This window comes from Neophocaena asiaeorientalis, unplaced genomic scaffold (assembly GCF_003031525.2).
Source record: "Neophocaena asiaeorientalis asiaeorientalis breed wild unplaced genomic scaffold, Neophocaena_asiaeorientalis_V1.1 scaffold154, whole genome shotgun sequence".
NCBI lineage: Eukaryota > Metazoa > Chordata > Mammalia > Artiodactyla > Phocoenidae > Neophocaena > Neophocaena asiaeorientalis.
Genome location: NW_020172982.1, coordinates 1,322,701 through 1,341,311, shown reverse-complemented (window position 1 = coordinate 1,341,311; position 18,611 = coordinate 1,322,701). Strand labels below are relative to the sequence as shown.

The following is an 18,611-nucleotide window of genomic DNA, read 5'->3' as shown; positions in this document are numbered from 1 at the left end:
TGCCATTTAACTGTGATTTAATATCCCTTATGGTTATACTTTTCCAATAAAGAATAGTTTAAGTTAAAAAAAAGGTTAAAGATAAGTTTCCTTGAGTTTGCAGCCTTACCAAGCTACCTAACTAGACAACATTGCCATCTAGTGGCCTAAACATACTACAGCCATCACCTTTGGGGTGGGAGTTGGGGTCCTAGCATAGGTCTGAGGGGTGTGTCCAGGAAGTGCAATGTTAACAGTGATGCCAAAGTCACATCAAGAACATACAAACTCTTCCAGAGCAAACACGTGAGACCTTCAGTTGGAGAATCCAAAGCTGTACCAGCTCCACAGAGAAAAAAGTACCACTGCCATTGAAACAATCTTTTGATCTGCCTCACTTATTTATTTCCTTTTCTTTGAACTTTTAGGGTCCATTTTTTCATTCCCTTGTTCACCTACTGCTTGAAAACATTTTCCAAACATTCTCTCATCTTTACGAAAAGGATGTTACCCTACATCGCCATGACCAGGTAAAGACGCAGGAATCAGATTGCTAATGGTGGTCAGGAACTCCGCATGGGGGTCAGTCTGCGCCTTCATGGAGAACTAGAATGAGCAAGCAAGAGCTGGGCTTTGGTCTAAACAAGACGATGCTTTAAGAGACAGGAAAATAGGAGGAGATGTACAAGCATGGAGCAGAGGCAGCTTCAACTGAGATTCCAAATATTCTAGAGATAAATATTCTTAGCAAACATCCCTTGGGGCCTCTCCTTTCGTTAAAATCAGATACTCAGGGTTTCTCCTGATTGACTAGAAGGTTTATGTAATCCGTTGCTTCTACAACTAGGCCATCTATGGCAACCACCATCAACTGCCGGAAAAGCACGACAGGCATGAAGAAATATGCCCAAGACGGGACCATTATCAGAACACCACTGATAGGTTCTTGCCAACCCTCATCTCTGACCCTGTACAGGTAAGATCATAATAGAATTTGAGAGTACAAACAAAACAGCCATTGTCTTTTTCAACCCACTTTTGATGAAATAAGGATAGAAACAAAAAACATCGGTTTAGATCTGTTTGAACAAAGGGAACAGTAAGAAAGCTGGAAGAGGCAATTTTCAGAAATCCAAATATGTGCTTCTCCAAAATTTGCATCAGAGGCTGAGTCATGCCCACGCAAATGGATCTTAGTTCAAATTCATGTTAGAAAAATCTGGAACACACTTACTTCCCCTATGCAAATCTCCTAGGAAAACAGCCGTGGGTTCTTACCTATAATAAAAAGAATCTCCACTGCAATGTCACTGACTGTTGTGCTCCGAGTTGTCGATAGGTCATCATTGCCAATAAAGCAAACGTTGTAAGGTACGGTCACGGCAACATAAAACGTCGCCAATAGAATAAGCCAGTCCCAGCCGGCTTTGAAAGTGCTAAAATGCAAAAGTATGAATTTGGACTTTTTTGCATCAGAAACTTTATACTCCGGAAATGCTGGTTTATCTACAAAAACATTCTGTGGATAAAGACAAAAAGGAGAGAAGGGAGAAACACAACATTAGAAATAAGGAACACACAGCCTTAAACACATGGGGAGAATTATTTATACATACAATGTCAATACATCTTTATTTTTTTTGAATTTTAGAATTTTATTTATTTTTTTATACAGCAGGTTCTTATTAGTTATCCATTTTATACTTATTAGTGTATATATGTCAATCCCAATCTCCCAACAATGTCAATACATCTTACAAGTGACTTTTAGAAGTTGGTGATGCAAAAAGTAGACTTTTAAGTATGTTAAAATCGGGCAGAGATCTTTGTTATAAGTGACAGGAATATGCAGAGTGTAGTCACCAGTGTTAATAAGTGACTAATCCAGATTTTGTTCATGAAGAATAAAAAGATCGCTACCTAAAATGTCACCTAGAAACATCCAAAGTTGCAAGTAGAAGCCTACATACATTATAAACACAAAGATACAGTTATGTTCCTACTGTCATGGGGACATTCCATATACTTATAGTTTTGAGGTGACAGTCATTATCTAAAGAACATTTGGGGCCTGAAATACTTCTAATAGCAGCAAAGGTACCATTTTTTTTTTCTCAAAAGGTTAGAGCTATATGATCAATTCAATTGTAAATAGCTGTTAACATGTCTTTCAAACTATAAGCAGGTTGTGCTGACTACTTGCATTTTGTATTATGGTTGTTGGTGACGTTTCCAGCTGGGAACCCAAATCTCATAACCTTGACGGACATAGATTTATTCTGGCACTGGCTAGCCCTTGTTAAGAGGGCAAAGCAAGAAACAGTTACTTAACAGTTATTATTCAAGTCATGGGAGGAGAAAGGCAATGTTCACTGTGCAGCTGATAAAATGCAGAAGAACAGCTGGAGTTTTTATAACTGCAAAAGCACTTCACTTTGAAAGCAGTCCAAATTAAGGAACAATTCTCTTTATTGCTGTGAGACAAAGGGAGGCCCAACAATAGCGTGTGTGGCAATTTGACAGCCTATGACCAGATACTTGCAGACCTTGCTTTGACCTCAATTAATGAGAAATACAAGATAGGTAACGGAAACTTAAATTTGAAAGTTACGTTGAATGAGCAGAACAGTTCAAAGTTCTTGAATACCTGTTACTTGCAGGTCGCAGTGTGTTTTCTTGTTTCCGGCACTGAAGGAAGGGCAAATTAATGTGGTATGTCCAGGGATTCCTAAAGTACTTGGAATCAGGAGCACAAGCTCTTTAGTGGAGACCCTCAGTGCCCAAATATTTCTGCTCCCTTAATATGAATGCCTCTCCTATCCTGCATCTCTCCTTGGTAGGCATTTACAACACACGTTGCTACTTCCTGTTTATAATCTCACTCATCCCACAGGGCACCTCATAAAGCCAGGATTTTGTGGTGAGGGAGGGCCTGCTTCACTCCTTCCAGATGGTTCTTTGATGCCCATCTGCCACCGTGTGTATGCTCCATTCAACTCCCTGACGTGACCTGCCTCCTTTGCCTCATTCTCTGGTTTCTAGGAACAGGTTCCAAAGGTGGATTATGACATAAAACTGAGGAAGGAAGAAGAAAGTAACCCCTGTCGGGCCTCTCATCAAAGCTGAGGCTGGTGCATCGGAGAAGAGAGAGTTGGGGTCCATAAGTATAAATCTCAAGGTTGACAAGCACTTCTACTTACAATAGGACATGATGGATTCCAATACGATTTTTTTTCAAATATTTACTGCGATAACACATAACCAAAAGCCATGGAAGAATATCTCAATTTTTATCCAAATAAGTCTTTTTCTATCATGTTACAGAAGTGAAATGCTTACTTCATTTGAGGGAGAAGCCAGCTCTAGGAGTGAAGGCTGGGAAAACTCAAGAAGTAAAGTATTTTTTTATTGAACTATGTTGATTATACGAAGCATTAGTGATGCTGATGAAAAAGGTCAGCAATGTAATAGTTATCTCCACAAATCAGAAAATAAATCACACTATTTCATTTTTATAGGCTACTTAAAATATATGATTTAAGTTATTTTAAAATATACTGAGAATCCAATACATCTCAGATTAGACTTAAATTTTAAAAGGTTTTTCATTCAAATTCTGCATACATCCTGACACAATCACCTGAGTGAAGAAAAGAGATGTCCTTCTCCTCCTGCTTCTCTATTTGTAAAGTTTTATCAAAACCCTTTTGAATGGAAGAAAATTTCTAACAATTGGAAAGTGTGCTTTTAGCAAGTAAGGGGGAAAAGACATATTATTTATAATCCTGAAACCTATGAAGTTTGCCTAAAGAATAATACAACCAACTATCCTCGATGTTAGTTATATATATTATTTATTAATTTTCAAGCCTATTGTTTAGTACCAATGGTGTTTGAGTAGTTTAACCCCTACCCTATGTATTACTGAAACAGAGTAGTTAAGGCCAAAGCCTAATCAAGGTAACTGTTTCCTAAACTATTTTTGCAACATGTCTTTGAAATTAACATCCAAATGAACAAAGGGATGGGAAAATGTTTCTACAGTCATTACGCTGAGTAATTGCAAGGTAGCATATGCCTTTGATGACTACCAGCCCGGTACCCTGTTGGTAATATGCAGGCATCTAAAGCACTGTCCCTTCAAGCTCCCAAGGCTCCCATGTGATCTTTGGGTTGAAGACATTTGCATCATCCCAATGTCATGTAATAGACAGAGTAACAAATCAAGGAAACCAGAAATTAAAAACCTTTTCCAAGAGGTACCATGTGGCAAAGTTAGAGCCAGGATTAAAGGGTGTTACATCCTGATTCTCAGAGCTTGCTAATGGCCTGATGAGCTAATTTGTTCTGAGTTGAATCATACATTCCTATTCCACAGAATTGTATGAGAGAAGCAGCAAGGTAGGGGCAGAAGCACCGTGGCTTTGAGTCAGAAGATTCATGGATGGGTCCCACATCTCCTGGTTCTACTTTTGAGATCTCAAATAAGTTGTTCTTTTCCATCTTTAAATTGGAACGAATAAAAATCATATCTAGTAATGGCTTGCTGTAAGGATCACATGATATGATAACAGCAAAAAGAATCTGTAAAGAGCAAAGAGCTACAAAAACATTAAGAAGTCTTTTTTTGGGGCACATGAATGTTAATATATCCAGAATTCCCCAAAGACTGATTGTCTAGCCAGTAAACCATTCAGATCATTGTTTCCTCTTCCCTCTTCTCTCTTTCTGTTGTCTTTTAGTCATTCTGCCCTGTTTTCCTTGAAAAGAGATGGTGAACACGGCCAGTCCTGATTCCACATTTCCTTTTCAGAAATAAGATGTTACCTGTATTGTCAGATTCACTGTGCTGATTTGACACCTTTCCTTACCATGTATTATTTTAATGCTCCACCCTGATATTTCTACTTCTTAAATAAATGCAATTTAGCAAATTAGCCAAGGGGTGGGAGTTATGATTTTTTAAATAAGATTTTTAAGTACTGTCTGTACTTTGTTGAATCAAAAGGGGAAAAACAGCATGTTCTGTGAATGCATTTTTAAGCTCACTAATACTTGGTACATTTAAATGACTCTGGACTAAATCCTAGAAGAGTGTCATCTTTCAGCATTACAGAATCTCAGGCTAATATTTGTTTAGGTGTTTTGTTGGCTGGCTTGCATAGAATCAACCCCAGGTGTGGTTACCTTTGTTTCTTCCTAGAACTTGTTTACTGTTACTAAGGCTGACTTGGTAACTGAAGGCAGGTATAACGAGGAACCAGGGGAAGGATTCAGAGATCTAGTGGTGTGCATGGTTTGAAGTCTATCCCTGGACTCTCAGGAAACCAATGTGACATACGGGTGTCCCTAGAAAATCTTTATATTAAGCCAAGACAAACTAAACAGAATGTGACTCTTACAGCGGTGCATGGCAGATCAGCACCAGCATGGGTGATGGTCCTGGAGCACAAACAGATGCAAATAGCTTGTCTGGTTTCCAGAGGGGAATCACACTGAAGCACAACCAGGTTGGCAGCCCTTTCATATGAGATCGTGCTCTACACCTGGGCTCGTGCATCTTTGCTCATCAGGTAAGCGGATACTTTGTGTTTCTGATGCATGACTGCTTTAGCAAAGCATCCGAATTTCAGATTAGGTCTCAAGCTCTCTGTGTACAATGAGATGCCAAAGACTCTCCTGTGTCCTTTACTCCCAGAATCTCGGGATCTGAGATCAATTCCAAAACAGCAATGGTTGTTTGATATGACTTTTTCTAAAGTCATTGGCAAGTTAGACCCTGAGTCTTGATGTCTGTTGCCCATAGTCACACATACCCCCAAAATTCTATGTTCTGGAGATTCCGCAAGGCAGATTAATGACACTACGATCATTTGAAAAATCATCTTTGAATATCTACAACCAAACAGACAGAGTTCTGGATCTCCGAGTGAAGTCTCTTAGTTCTCAGAACCAATGATAAAATTAGCTGTGAAATCCTGGAGGACGTGTGTCACTTAAAACTCTACAGAGTCACCTTTTACAGGCAAAGTTGACAGATAACCACCAGGTTTCAGAGAGGAGCCCTACCATAATTTACTAAGAGTGCGACTTAAAATAACCCATATAATATATGGCATGTCACTTCAAACCCAGTTCCAAGGTGTGAAATTTCCAACTCTGTGTCGCATAAAATGTAAATTTTCCAAATAAAGTAATGACTTTGATTTGTTCATGGCCCCCCTGGATGAAAGCATTCAGTGAAATTAGATAAAGTGCAAAACAGATGGAGCTAAAATTAAATTTGAGAAATTTAAACCAACAAACTACGGATGTGTAATATAACTTGTTCATAAAATGTAACCAGTCCCATTTGCAGTGTCCCTAGTACCATATTGTACTGAAATAATATTCTATGCTGTGATAACACTATGATTAATCATTTTTATTACAGAAATGCCTCGTGACTGCTGACCTTTTCCAGTTTGTTTTTCATAGGAAAGCACAAGCCAAAGTGGAAAAAAAATCTAGCAAAGCCAATAAATGCATAATTGGAGGCTTTCTTTTGTGAATCAAACACTGCCACCCAGGGAAAGTCTAGCATTCACTGTGTACACACACACCACCTACATTATTTATTTTCAATTTGTTCTTTTCTCTTCTTTGCAGGTGGCCAGAGATGTGATAAAGGACCGCTCGGCTCCGTCTCCGGGCTGAATCAAAGTGGGTCCCTGTTCTTGATCTCCCTTTGGCTTTGTCTGGGGGAAAATAAAACTCATTAAGCATCAATGAATGTATCATTTGACCCCAAGAATGTCATTTTGGCAGTTCCTTCTTAAGAGCACACAGTACATGTTTTTCAACACCTAAAATTATTTGCTGGCTCCTAATGACATTTAATGGAATTTTAGTTCCTTACAATTTATTTATTTTTATCATCATATTAACATCATTTTTAAAAATTAAAGTAAAACATACAAGAGCACAGAGAAACTTTCAAACAGTTCAGGAAAGCATTAAGCAAAAAACTCTTTACTCCTTCTTTCCTGCCGTTCCACGTTCATATCCCTAATTCTACTTTCAACCTTTTTTTCTCAATTTTTTCCAGAAAAATATCTAATACATAGGCTATATCCACATTTATATTTATTTCTTTGCATAAATGGAAGTTTGCAATAAAAACTATTTATATTTTACTTTTTCCACATCAAAGTAATGTAAATCATTTCTAATTTTCACATTATAGTTCTCTGCCATTCTTTTTTACAGCTAAGAGTGTACCATGTTAAGGATATAACTAGTCTTATTTCCTTTACTATTTCCCTATCATGAACATTCAGTTTGTCCAGAATTTTTAAAAAATCTGTGTAGATAATCCTGCAATGAATTCTTAAATGCATAGAGCTGTGCATTGGTATGCCAAGATATTCAGTAAATAAATTACTAGGAGTGGATATGTACATTACAAATTTTGGTATACATATTCCAAATTTAATTCCAGCAACTTACACTCCCAGCAACATTGAGTGGATGTGTCTGCTTTACCACAGACATCAAAATTATGAAATATAAAATAAGAGTAGCCTAATATTTTAATAGCTGAAAGATGCCATAACATTGTTTGAAGTTGCATTTTTAAAATGATGAGTGTGGATAAACATTCACTTAAATATTATTGTCCAATTGCATTTATTCTTATGAAGTCTATTCGTATTATTTTTGTCAGTTTTGAAATTAAGTTGGTACTTTCTATTTATTTGCATGAGCTCTTTGTATATTAGTTACCATTTTCTTATCACACATGCTGTTGACAATGATCCCCTTTTGTTACTTGACCTTGGATTTTTATTTATGCTGTATACAAATTTTACATTTTTTATGTTGTCAGACTTATCGTCTATAAATTTTTGGTGTCTAGACTTTATGTCCTGCATAACCAAACTGTCTTCACTCAAAAATTATTTTTAAAAAATCTATGTCTGCTTTCTTCCAACATGTTTATGTCTTCATTTTTTAATTTTAAACATTTAAATTTTTAATCCAATTGGACTCTATTTTAGTAAAATTAGGTAAGAATTCGGCTATTTTATTTTCTTTCCAAAGGCCTACTGCCAAAGAGAAATATATAAATTGACTCTATGAAATGAAGAAACATTTAGTGTTTATTTGGTCAGTTGGTGAACATATAATTTTATGCTTAATAAATTCTATATATATGACAATAATTGCAAAATATAAAAATTAAAAACTTTTTATCTAAGCTTCATCATCAAGCCTCTGTAGTACTTTGAAGGCTGTTTGATTCCTCTTCATAAAAATGATTTGGTTTGGTTGCTACACTGGGGAAACCGTGTAACTATTATTGATGGCCAATGTGTGCCAGGCCCTGTTCTAGATCCTCAGTATTAACCGATTTCAATTAATCTTCATAAATACTCAGTGAGATAAGCATTATTATCCTCCATTTACAGAGGATAAAACTGAAAGGTCTAATATCGTGTCACATGACCACATGGCTAGTTAGGAGTAGAGCCAGTCTGTGAAGCCAGATTGGTCTAAATTCTCTACTTCCACATGTAGCCCAAGTCCTTTAATGACTTAAATCAATGTTCAAATGCTGCTTGGTGTTAAGTGTTACATAGATGAATGTGTCATAATCAGTGCCCCTCTCAGCCTGATCTCCAGGTGTTTCAAGGCCTTTAATTCCCGCCCCCCCATTCTCAGTCCACACTGGGATGTTTTTAATGACCAGAAAATAGGATGCTTTTATTCATGGCAAAAGTCTAATCTGATGTTACATGTTTTTTCATTGCTCACCTTTTGCTTCAAACTTTGAAAGAATGTTTAAAATAGAATATATTACTATAGACCTGAATCAATAAAAACAGATTAACAAAAAAACACAACGTAGAAGAACAAAAGGGGTACTTTTTTTTTGGAAACTCGATTGAACAAAGCACATTTTATTGTACTATTAAAGCTAAGGTTACGTCTTCATGTGTTAGGTTTTTTTGGTCTGCATAGAAGTCTTATAAGTAGCATCTGAAAATGTAATAATTAATCGATCAGGGTGTAATTTTTACATATATTTAAATTGGAAAACTGCCAGAGTTTTAAGATAGTGTCTACAGGAATGTGGTAGGAAAGGCCACCAGGCTGCTTATGCAGTGTCCGTCGGTATGAAAATTACGGATGGAATTACAGAGCTAACTACAAAATGGACCAGATTAGAGATTTATGACAGTCAATAAGCCAAATCCCTTCTCTGTGGAGAAATCTAATTATGGGTGAGATATTCCAAATCAAACAACAGGACTTTTATAATCTTAAAAAATAATCACTCAAAGGGAAATATCAGAGAAATGTATGTATCTTGGTCTTGGCTCTAAGTGGAAGGGAAAAAGAAAAGGTTTCCTTGAAAAGTTTTAATCATGATTTAACCCTCATGCAAGATTGGGATTGAAAATCATTCCACCTAGGTGATCGAAAATCTCCCAGGCAAAGGAATGAATTTAAAATGGTCCTGGGTTGGTAGCTCCCAAATGAAAAAAAAAATCAAAAATAGCATTGGGAAAAACTCACTTAAAAAAAAAATAGTCTTGACAGTGAAACTCATAATTTTCATATAAATACAAACACATAAAATATACATATGAAATACATTTTAAACTCAAGTGTTTGTGTGTATAACTAGAAATAAGCCAAATGTCCACAAACAAAAAAGAAATGCATAAATGGTTGTATAGTTATGACATAGGATGTTAAAATTCCATTAAACTAGACTTAGTGAGAATAATTGGAAAATGAATGAAATGGTGCCCCTACCTGTTGGCACAGAAAGATGTCAAAAACACAATGCTAAGTACAAAAGCAATAAAGATGAGCACTGACAACATGGCAACATTTTTATAATATTCACACACATGCAAAACTAAGTAATATACCAACTAGGGAAATGTATGTGCTACAAAACCACCCATAATCATATGACTACAGCAAATTGCAGAGACTGGAAAATGTAGTCTCTAGCTGGGTTACCATGTGCCTTACTAAATGGAATTAGTAAAATTATGTTTTGTTAAACTGGATTTGGGGTGTATGGGGATTTTTAAGAATATTTTCATATTATATGTATTACAGATACTATATTTTTGAATGTAAAAAATATTTCACAACAAATAACGGACAAGACTAAAGTGGAATTGGACCATGTAGCAGTGGGACCTGATCAGATTCCTTAGAGACGGGGCGGTTAGGGGTGAGGCATCAATTGCTTAAGATGAATGGCTCAGGGTTAAAACCTGAAGGAGGAAGAGTTATTAATAAAATGAGAGGTGGCAGAGAGAAGAACATTCCTGAGAGCAAATAAAAGGTGTGAGAACCTTGGTCAGAAGGGAGCTCAGTGTCTTGGAAGAACTCAAAGAAGTCCTGGAGGGTTGGGATATAGAGAATGGGAAGAAGAGAAGAAAAAGGGAAAGTAGAAGGTAGGCAGAAGCCCACTTCACTTTTCCTCAGACTATGTCAGCCACACTGAACTGTAGACAAAGCTGGGGAATACAGTCTCTAGTTGGGCAGCCATGTGCCCTGCTAAATCATAGTCCTGTATGAACAGGTCTCTCAGACACAGGATAAACCTGTATGGTCACCTCCATAACTATGGCTTGCTCTAAGAGAAAACCAAACAAGAGTCAACCAGAAGGATATACAAGTGAAAGAAATAAATGAAAAGGAAAAGAAAGTTTAGAAAATATATGATCAATAAAACCAAAGGAAGATAAAAGTGTTAAACTTCAGGCAATTGTATTCAAGGAAAAATAGAGACAACATCAACAATGTTAATGTTTTTAAAAGGACCATAAATTGAGAAGACTTTTTAAATGATGAGATTACTTTGTACAAGAATCTATCAGCATAGTTTTCTAGATTAAATGAATACTTTGGGGAGGGTAGTTAATTCCCAAAATAGGTCCCCAAAGTGGTAAAAACCTTGAGTACCAATAACCATGGAAGGAAGTAGAGAAAGAGACCATTTCATTCATACTGTTTATCACCCCCCCAAAGGCTATTTCAGATGGTTTTAAAGGTCAGGGTTATCAAGCCTGAAAGGAACAAGTAATTTTTTTTATTGAAGTATAATTGATTTACAATGTTTCAGTTGTGCAGCAAAGTGATTCATATATATATATAAAATATATCTTTTTTAGGTTCTTTTCCATGATAGGTTATTACAAGATATTAAATGTAGTTTCCTGTGCTATACAGTAGGTCCTTATTGTTTATCTATTTTTTATATAGTAGTGTGTATCTGTTAATCCCGAATTCCCAATTTATCCCTCCCCCCACTTCCCCTTTGGTAATCTTAAGTTTGTTTCCTACGTTTGTGAGTCTGTTTTTGTTTTGTAAGTAAGTTTATTTGTATCCTTTTTAAAATTCCACATATAAGTGATATCATATGGTATTTGTCTTTCTCTGTCTTACTTCACTTAGCACAATAATCTCTAGGTCCATCCGTGTTGCTGCAAATGGCATTATTTCATTCTTTTTTATGGCTGGGTAATATTCCATAATATATTACACCACATCTTCTTTATCCATTCATCTGTTGATGGACATTTAGGTTGCTTCATGTCTTGACTATTATAAATAGTGCTGTTACAAACATTGGGGTGCACATATCTTTTCAAATTAGAATTTTCGTCTTTTCCAGATATATACCCAAGAGTGAGATTGCTGGATCATACAGTAACTCTATTTTTAGTTTTTTAAGAACCTCCATACTGTTCTCCATAGTGGTCGCACCAATTTACATTCCCACCAACAGTGTAGGAGGAGGAACAAATAATTCTTTTAAAGCTTTGGAGAACAAAAAAGCCTGAAAATTTCTGAATTCAATCTACAAGTCCAGAAAAGTCTGATACCAAAACTAGGTGAGTATAATACAAAAAGATAACCATATACCGCTTTGAATATACATGCTAAAATCCTAAACAATACATTAGTAAACTGAATATAGAAGTGTATTAAAAGAAAATGTATCATGCTTATTGGGATTTATTCCAAGGATGGTTCCATTTTAGGAAATCATTATATAATTCATCGGATTTATAAAGAAGAAAACCCATGTCATTATCTCAGTAAACATTGATTTTTTAAACATAACTCCATAAATATTCTTTTTTAAAAAATAACTTTGTAATAAGCAAGCTATAGAAGGAAGGAATTTTCTTTAACTTGATAGAAAATATCTATGAGTAACCAAGGGAAAACTCATATTTAATGAGGTGACATTAGAAGCTTCATAGTTTCTGCAACTTATAAAATGACAACAATTTCCCCCCAAAATGGAAAATGAAGTCAATGTAAACCCATTATGGAAGTTTTTGAAAATAAAGAAAAATAAAGAAATAAAGAATGCCTGGTTGTTTTCAATAATGATTTCATGCATTTCCTTCTAAATTTTTACTGCATTTATTGTTTTACTAACTCATTTGCAACTACATAACACATATACAATTATTCCTTGAATATTAAAAAATAATACATTTTATTTTTTATGTACAAAAAATAATGTACATTTTACAAAATTTAGAAGTGTAAACAATATAAAGCAGAAAATGAATCTCTTTCATAATACCACCTCCCAGAAATAATTCAACATTTTGGTGAATTTATTTTGTTCTAGGATTTCTTTCTTTTCTTTTTTTCACATCACTGAACTCATATCATGTAACTAATCTTAAATATAATTAACACAGAATAATCACAGATTTTTAGATACGGAAAAATATCTGCCAAAAGACATGGGACTGGATGGTAGCTTTACTTGATTAAGAAAAATGTCTGTAACTCAGTTCATTCAATATGGATTATATATATATATAGTATATAGATATTATATATATAAAATTATTTTCAAAATGTATAGAATATTCTTTTAATGGTTGCAATGCAAATGGTCATTTGTTCATGAACTAAGCCTTGCTTCTGTGATGGGAAATGAAAACGTTGAATGATTCTGCTGGCAGAATTGTAGTGATGCTGTGCTACACAACCAGATGCCCCCTCAGAATTAAAAGGGTTAAGTCTCGGGCTTCCCTGGTGGTGCAGTGGTTGGGAGTCTGCCTACCAGTGCAGGGGACACGGGTTCGAGTCCTGGTCTGGGAGGATCGCACATGCAGTGGAGCGTCTAGGCCCTTGTGCTGCAATTACTGAGCCTGTGCTCTAGAGCCTGCGAGCCACAACTACTGAGCCTGCGTGCCACAACTACTGAAGTCCGTGAACCTAGAGCCCATGCTCCGCATCAAGGGGGGCCACCGCAATGAGAAGTCCGCGCACCACAGAGAAGAGTGGTCTCTGCTCGCCGCAACTAGAGAGAGCCCGCGTGCAGCAGCGAAGACCCAAGGCAGTCAAAAATAAATAAATTTTTTTAAAAAAGGGTTAAGTCTGCAGTGGCTGGGAGTATGCCGGCCCAGAGCCCTCACCTCTTAGCCCTCAGTCCTTTCTGGCATTGCCTTCAGCTGAAGGAAGTGACCTTGATCAAGATCATGCCTCTTTCCCAATGCAGCCTGCATTCAATGATGGGTCAATATGGGTGTGTAACAGGAGGTCCCCCTGTCCAACCCTGAAGGACACACAGCTTTAGCTGGTGGTGTACCTGGAGTGGGCAAAGTATCTTGTTGCAACTTCATTGCAGCCCAATTTCTTCCTCTGCTCCTTCCTTCCTTCTCTCCTGTTATACAAGTGTTGAGCGTAAGAGGATTGCCTAAAAACTTCCCACAATCTCCATCTCAGACCTGCTTCCCAGAGATCCTGACCTGCATCAACAGTGTTGCAGCTTTACCCTTGTTCACATGGTCTGAATAAACACAGCTGGTTGGTGTTTAAGTGGTGATTACCTGCTGAACTGTGGGGTAAAGGAGGTGCCCCAGAAAAAAATATTTACTATTTGTTATGTGAACTAAGACTGCCACCTGCCATATAAGTAAACAAAGGGTGTTTCAGCCACCAAGACATCACATTACAGCCTCCCCAATGGTGAGCCCTGAGGGAACTCAGGATGGAAACAGGATGCCCACCATCTAGCAGTCAACTGCTGCAGCCACCCCGACAGTGCACCCTGAGGAGACCCTGGATGAGAAAGCACAGGATGCTGGCCCCAGGTAGCTGAGATGCATATCAAAGCAATGATTTCAGTGAGCCCAGACTCTGGCATCTTCCCATACACAGAAAAGCGCTCCATTCTTTAACGTGAGATGTCTGGTTTTCTTTAATTAACAGTAAACTTTTGATGTTCCAACTACCTGGTCTTTTGTTGAAAAAAATCCTATATATCCTGGCTCCACCCCCCGACCCCCTTTGCTTCTTCAGAACAGTTTCTCAGAGTTCAGAGGCTTAAGTCCTCAGAATGTCCACCATATAAAACATAACTCTCAACTTCTAGGTTGTGCGTTTTTTTTCAGTTGACAGTTATGATACATAGAAATGACTAGAAGGGAAAGAAGAGTAATGTAGTGAATTGTTACAGGACTTGGCTTATTTCATGAATTGAAGAATCCCTCTGGATTTAATATATAATGGGTCCAAACTGGTTTAGGAAAGACATAAATTTATAACTTCTACATCCTTAGATTTATAATTCTGAATCATTTCTATTGGCTGGAATACATCTTTAAGTAGTTTCTTCTAGGAGACATTTTTGGGTTATGTATTTTATGGTTTTCCATAAACTGAATTCTGCAGTCGTCTACTGTGACTTTGCTAGCCTGAGAATGTCACAAAAACCTGCCAATATCTGGATCTATCAGATGGGTCGTGTGCTGGGACAGGGCAATGGGAGCGTCCAAACCAGGTGTAGGCAATAAGAAGTGTTGACTGTAGAAAATTTAAAAACAATAATCCAACCACATTTGGTCAGCTTTTTATTACTGCCACGTGCTGGTAATTTAAAATAATTCCAGTGACAAAAGATTCTCCCTCAACCCAAAATCTTTTGTTAATCTTGATTCAAAACAATTCCTGTGGTTATTGTTCAATTTTAATAATACATGTAAGTTTCAAAATTGGCACATTTATAGTACAATTACACACTGGGAGAAAATATTTCCAAATCACTTATCTCTAGAATACATAAAGAACTCCCCAAACTCAACATTAAGAAAACCTAACAATCCAGTTAGAAAATGAACAAAACACACGAAGAGATATTTCACTTAAGAGGATACAGGAATGGCGAATATTCACATGGAAAGGTGTTCAACATCACTAGTCATTAGGGAAGTGCAAATTGAGACTATAATGAGATATCACTGCACACCAACCGGAAGAGCTAAAATTATTGACAATACCAAATGCTGGTGAGGAAGTGGGGGTACCGGGTATTTCACACATTGCTGATAGAAATGTAAAGTGATACAGTCACTCTGGAAAATAGTTTGGCAGTTTCTTGAAAAACAACAACTAAATATATATTTAACCCTGCAAACCAGCAATTATATTCCTGGGCAATTATCCCAGAGAAATGAAATCTTATGTCCACACAAAAACCTGTGCACAGCTGTTCACAGCAGCTTCATCTGTAATAGCCAAGAACAGGAAACAACCATTCAATCAGTGAATGGTTCAATAAATTGTGGTATATCCATACTATGGAATACCATTCAGGAATAAAAAGGAACGAAATATTAATGTATTCATAACTTGGATACATCTACAGGGCATTATATTCAGTTAAAAAAAGCTAATCACAAAAAGTTACATACTACGTGATTTCATTTACGCAACATTCTGCAAATATTGGAGGTGGGGAACAGACCAGCAGTAGTCAGAGGGTAGGGGGGTGTATGACTCCACAAGGGTAGCAAGAGGAAGATATTTATAGAGATGAAATAGTTACGTATCTTGATTATGGTGGCGGTCACACAAATCTACCCTTGTGACAAAATGGCATAGAACTATACACACATCATGTCCCAAGGCCAATTTCCTAGTTTGGGTATTATACTATAATTATGTAAGATGTAACCACTGGAAACGATTGAGACCTTTCTCTCTCTCTACTATCATTGAAAATTCCCATGAATCTATAACTTTTTCAGAATAGAAAGTGAAAGGGATATTTTCAGGTTACATCTGGATATTGCTTTGTTTTTACTGATTTTTGAGTGCAGCATATTGAGGCCTTTTAATTGCTTTCAACATGTGAGAATCTAAGCTGCATGGAAGCCTGGAGCTGGTGTCTCATCTCAGTGATGCTGGTGGCCCAAGAGTCTGTGTCAATTTGGGGAAAGAATCCTTCCTCAAAACATATTACTTCCATCTGAGACAGGATGGGACCTGGGACACTTTGCTGCAATGCTTGCACCTGGACAAACGTCTCCTTGAGTAAGAAAATACAAAGAAACTATAAGGGACTAAAAATAACTGCATGCATATGCAGCTGGGGCAAATTATGGACAAGAAGGTACAAAAAGACCAAGAAACCCAACTTCAACTTCTTAAGAGCTGGGAGCAAAAGCAGGGCACTACACATGCCCCCTGCACTCAACACCACCAAAGGGGCGGGCAGACCACCTAGGTCACACCTCTGGCCCGACCCCAGGGACATACCCTTACCCTCACCCCCATGTAAGGAACCAGCTCGTCCCTCGCCCCTGGGAAGCAAGCAAGGGAAACTGTTGCTTGTTCTCGCTCCCCCTTGCTGTAGCAGGGGCCCCAATAAAGCCTTGCCTGAACTTCTTGTCTGGCCTCTAGTCAACTTCTATTGATTGGGGAAGGCCAAGAACCCTGGTTGGTATCACATCTATGAGAAATTTGTTACACTGAACTGATCTTGTCAGAATATGACACTTGACTGTCATATGCCAGAAATTTTATTATAAAATATAAAAATTTACACATTTACAAATCATATCATTGATTTCACCTCGTCTTTTTTAGTCTATTTTTCAGAGAAATCCTTAAAGACCACTGTGCATAAGACTAGAGACTATATTTTACAGAGTTATGTATATTTTATACCACTTCTGATGTAATTATTTTTAGTTTATTTATTTACATTATGAAATAAACATTTAATTGAGTATAACATATATACCAAAAAAAGACAAATTAGAGTGTTCAGCTTGTTTTCTGGTTATATATATATATATATATATTTATATATTTTACTCCACTGGTTCTGTTTCTCTGTAGAACTCTGTCTCTGGTATAACCATCACCCAGCTTCAAGTATGAATACAAGTACTGACTTGTTTATTTCCATCCATTTTACTCATTCAGATTTTTGAGGGGCAAATTCAAGGCATCATATCTTTCTATGTGACCTATTGATCTATCTATCTACTTACATACATATACATATTCATATACATGATTAAAACAGATCACAATATCTATCACATAAATATATAACCATAATATTTTAACATTATCAAGTATCAAGTCATTGAGGAACTGTGTTTTTTAATTGGGATCCTTAGATTCCCAGGGATTAGGGGAGGTGTTGTAGGGATGGAAATGTGCTGAGTGTGGAACAGGAAAAAATCAACAGGTAATACACAAGGCCAAGTCCCATTTTTGTGTGTCTATTTTATAAATGGGTTCCTGAATGACATTTTATTGAATGAAAGAACTCTGTCATTTAAAGAAATGGAGGGCTTCCCTGGTGGCTCAGTGGTTGAGAGTCCACCTGCCGATGCAGGGGACACAGGTTTGTGCCCCTGTCCGGGAAGATCCCACATGTCGTGGAGCGGCTGGGCCCGTGAGCCATGGCCACTGAGGCTGCCCATCTGGAGTCTGTGCTCCGCAACGGGAGAGGCCACAACAGTGAGAGGCCAAAAATAAAAAAAAAAAAAAAGGAAATTACTGGATAAGTAATCTTGATTCAAAATTAAAAAGTAGTATACCAAAGGGGATAGCAGGAGACAGCAGGAGAGGGATTAATTAAGGGTTTGGGATTAACATATACACACTACTATATATAAAACATAACCAACAAGGACCTACTGTATAGCATAGGGAACTCTACTCATTGTCTTGTGGTAACCCCTAATGGAAAAGAATCTGAAAAGAATAGGCGTGCGTGTGTGTGTGTGTGTGTGTGTGTGTGTGTGTGTGTATAACTGACTCACTTTGTTGTACACCTGAAACTAACACAGCATTGTAAATTAACTAGACTTCAAATAAAAAGAAAAGGTTAATAAAAAAGGTAGTATTCTACTTTTTTTAAAACTAGGAAAAAAATATACACTTAGTAAAAAAGTATACTGGATAATCCTTTACATAATTTCTGGTCTAGAAAACACATTATTAAATTGTTTAAAAATCTTGTTACTCATAACTTAGTACAGAGATAGGGGTAGGTCAATTACTAACTGTAGCTAGTGTTAATTAGTTGATTTCTTTATTCATGTAGTTGATACATTCACTTCAGTTCTTCTGGTTAAGGAATTTAAGTGACTGGGGAAAGTTTGGGAGGAGACTTTATGCAAGAATTGGATAAAGTGACAAAAGGAGAATTGTTTTAGAATTCAATGGCAGGACTTCAATTTCCTTTGAATAGACCCCTTATTGAGTTAAAAGAAATCAGAATAATGCCAGAGGATTTTTACAAGAGCAGGTAGTTTTCCCCTGGGAGTGAGAAGAAGAACCAGCTA

The 18,611-nt window shown here is 36.9% G+C and overlaps 1 protein-coding gene across 1 annotated transcript in view; it reads right to left on the bottom strand.

The window, feature by feature from the left end:
* KCNH8 (potassium voltage-gated channel subfamily H member 8) overlaps positions 1-18,611 on the bottom strand; it is a 384,779-nt gene that overhangs the window by 166,295 nt on the left and 199,873 nt on the right. The window contains exons 4-5 of the mRNA XM_024742050.1: positions 6,589-6,716; positions 1,258-1,498 (exon numbers count right to left, since the gene is read on the bottom strand). Coding sequence (XP_024597818.1) covers positions 1,258-1,498; positions 6,589-6,716 — 369 coding nt within the window. The remainder of the gene's footprint in view (positions 1-1,257; positions 1,499-6,588; positions 6,717-18,611) is intronic.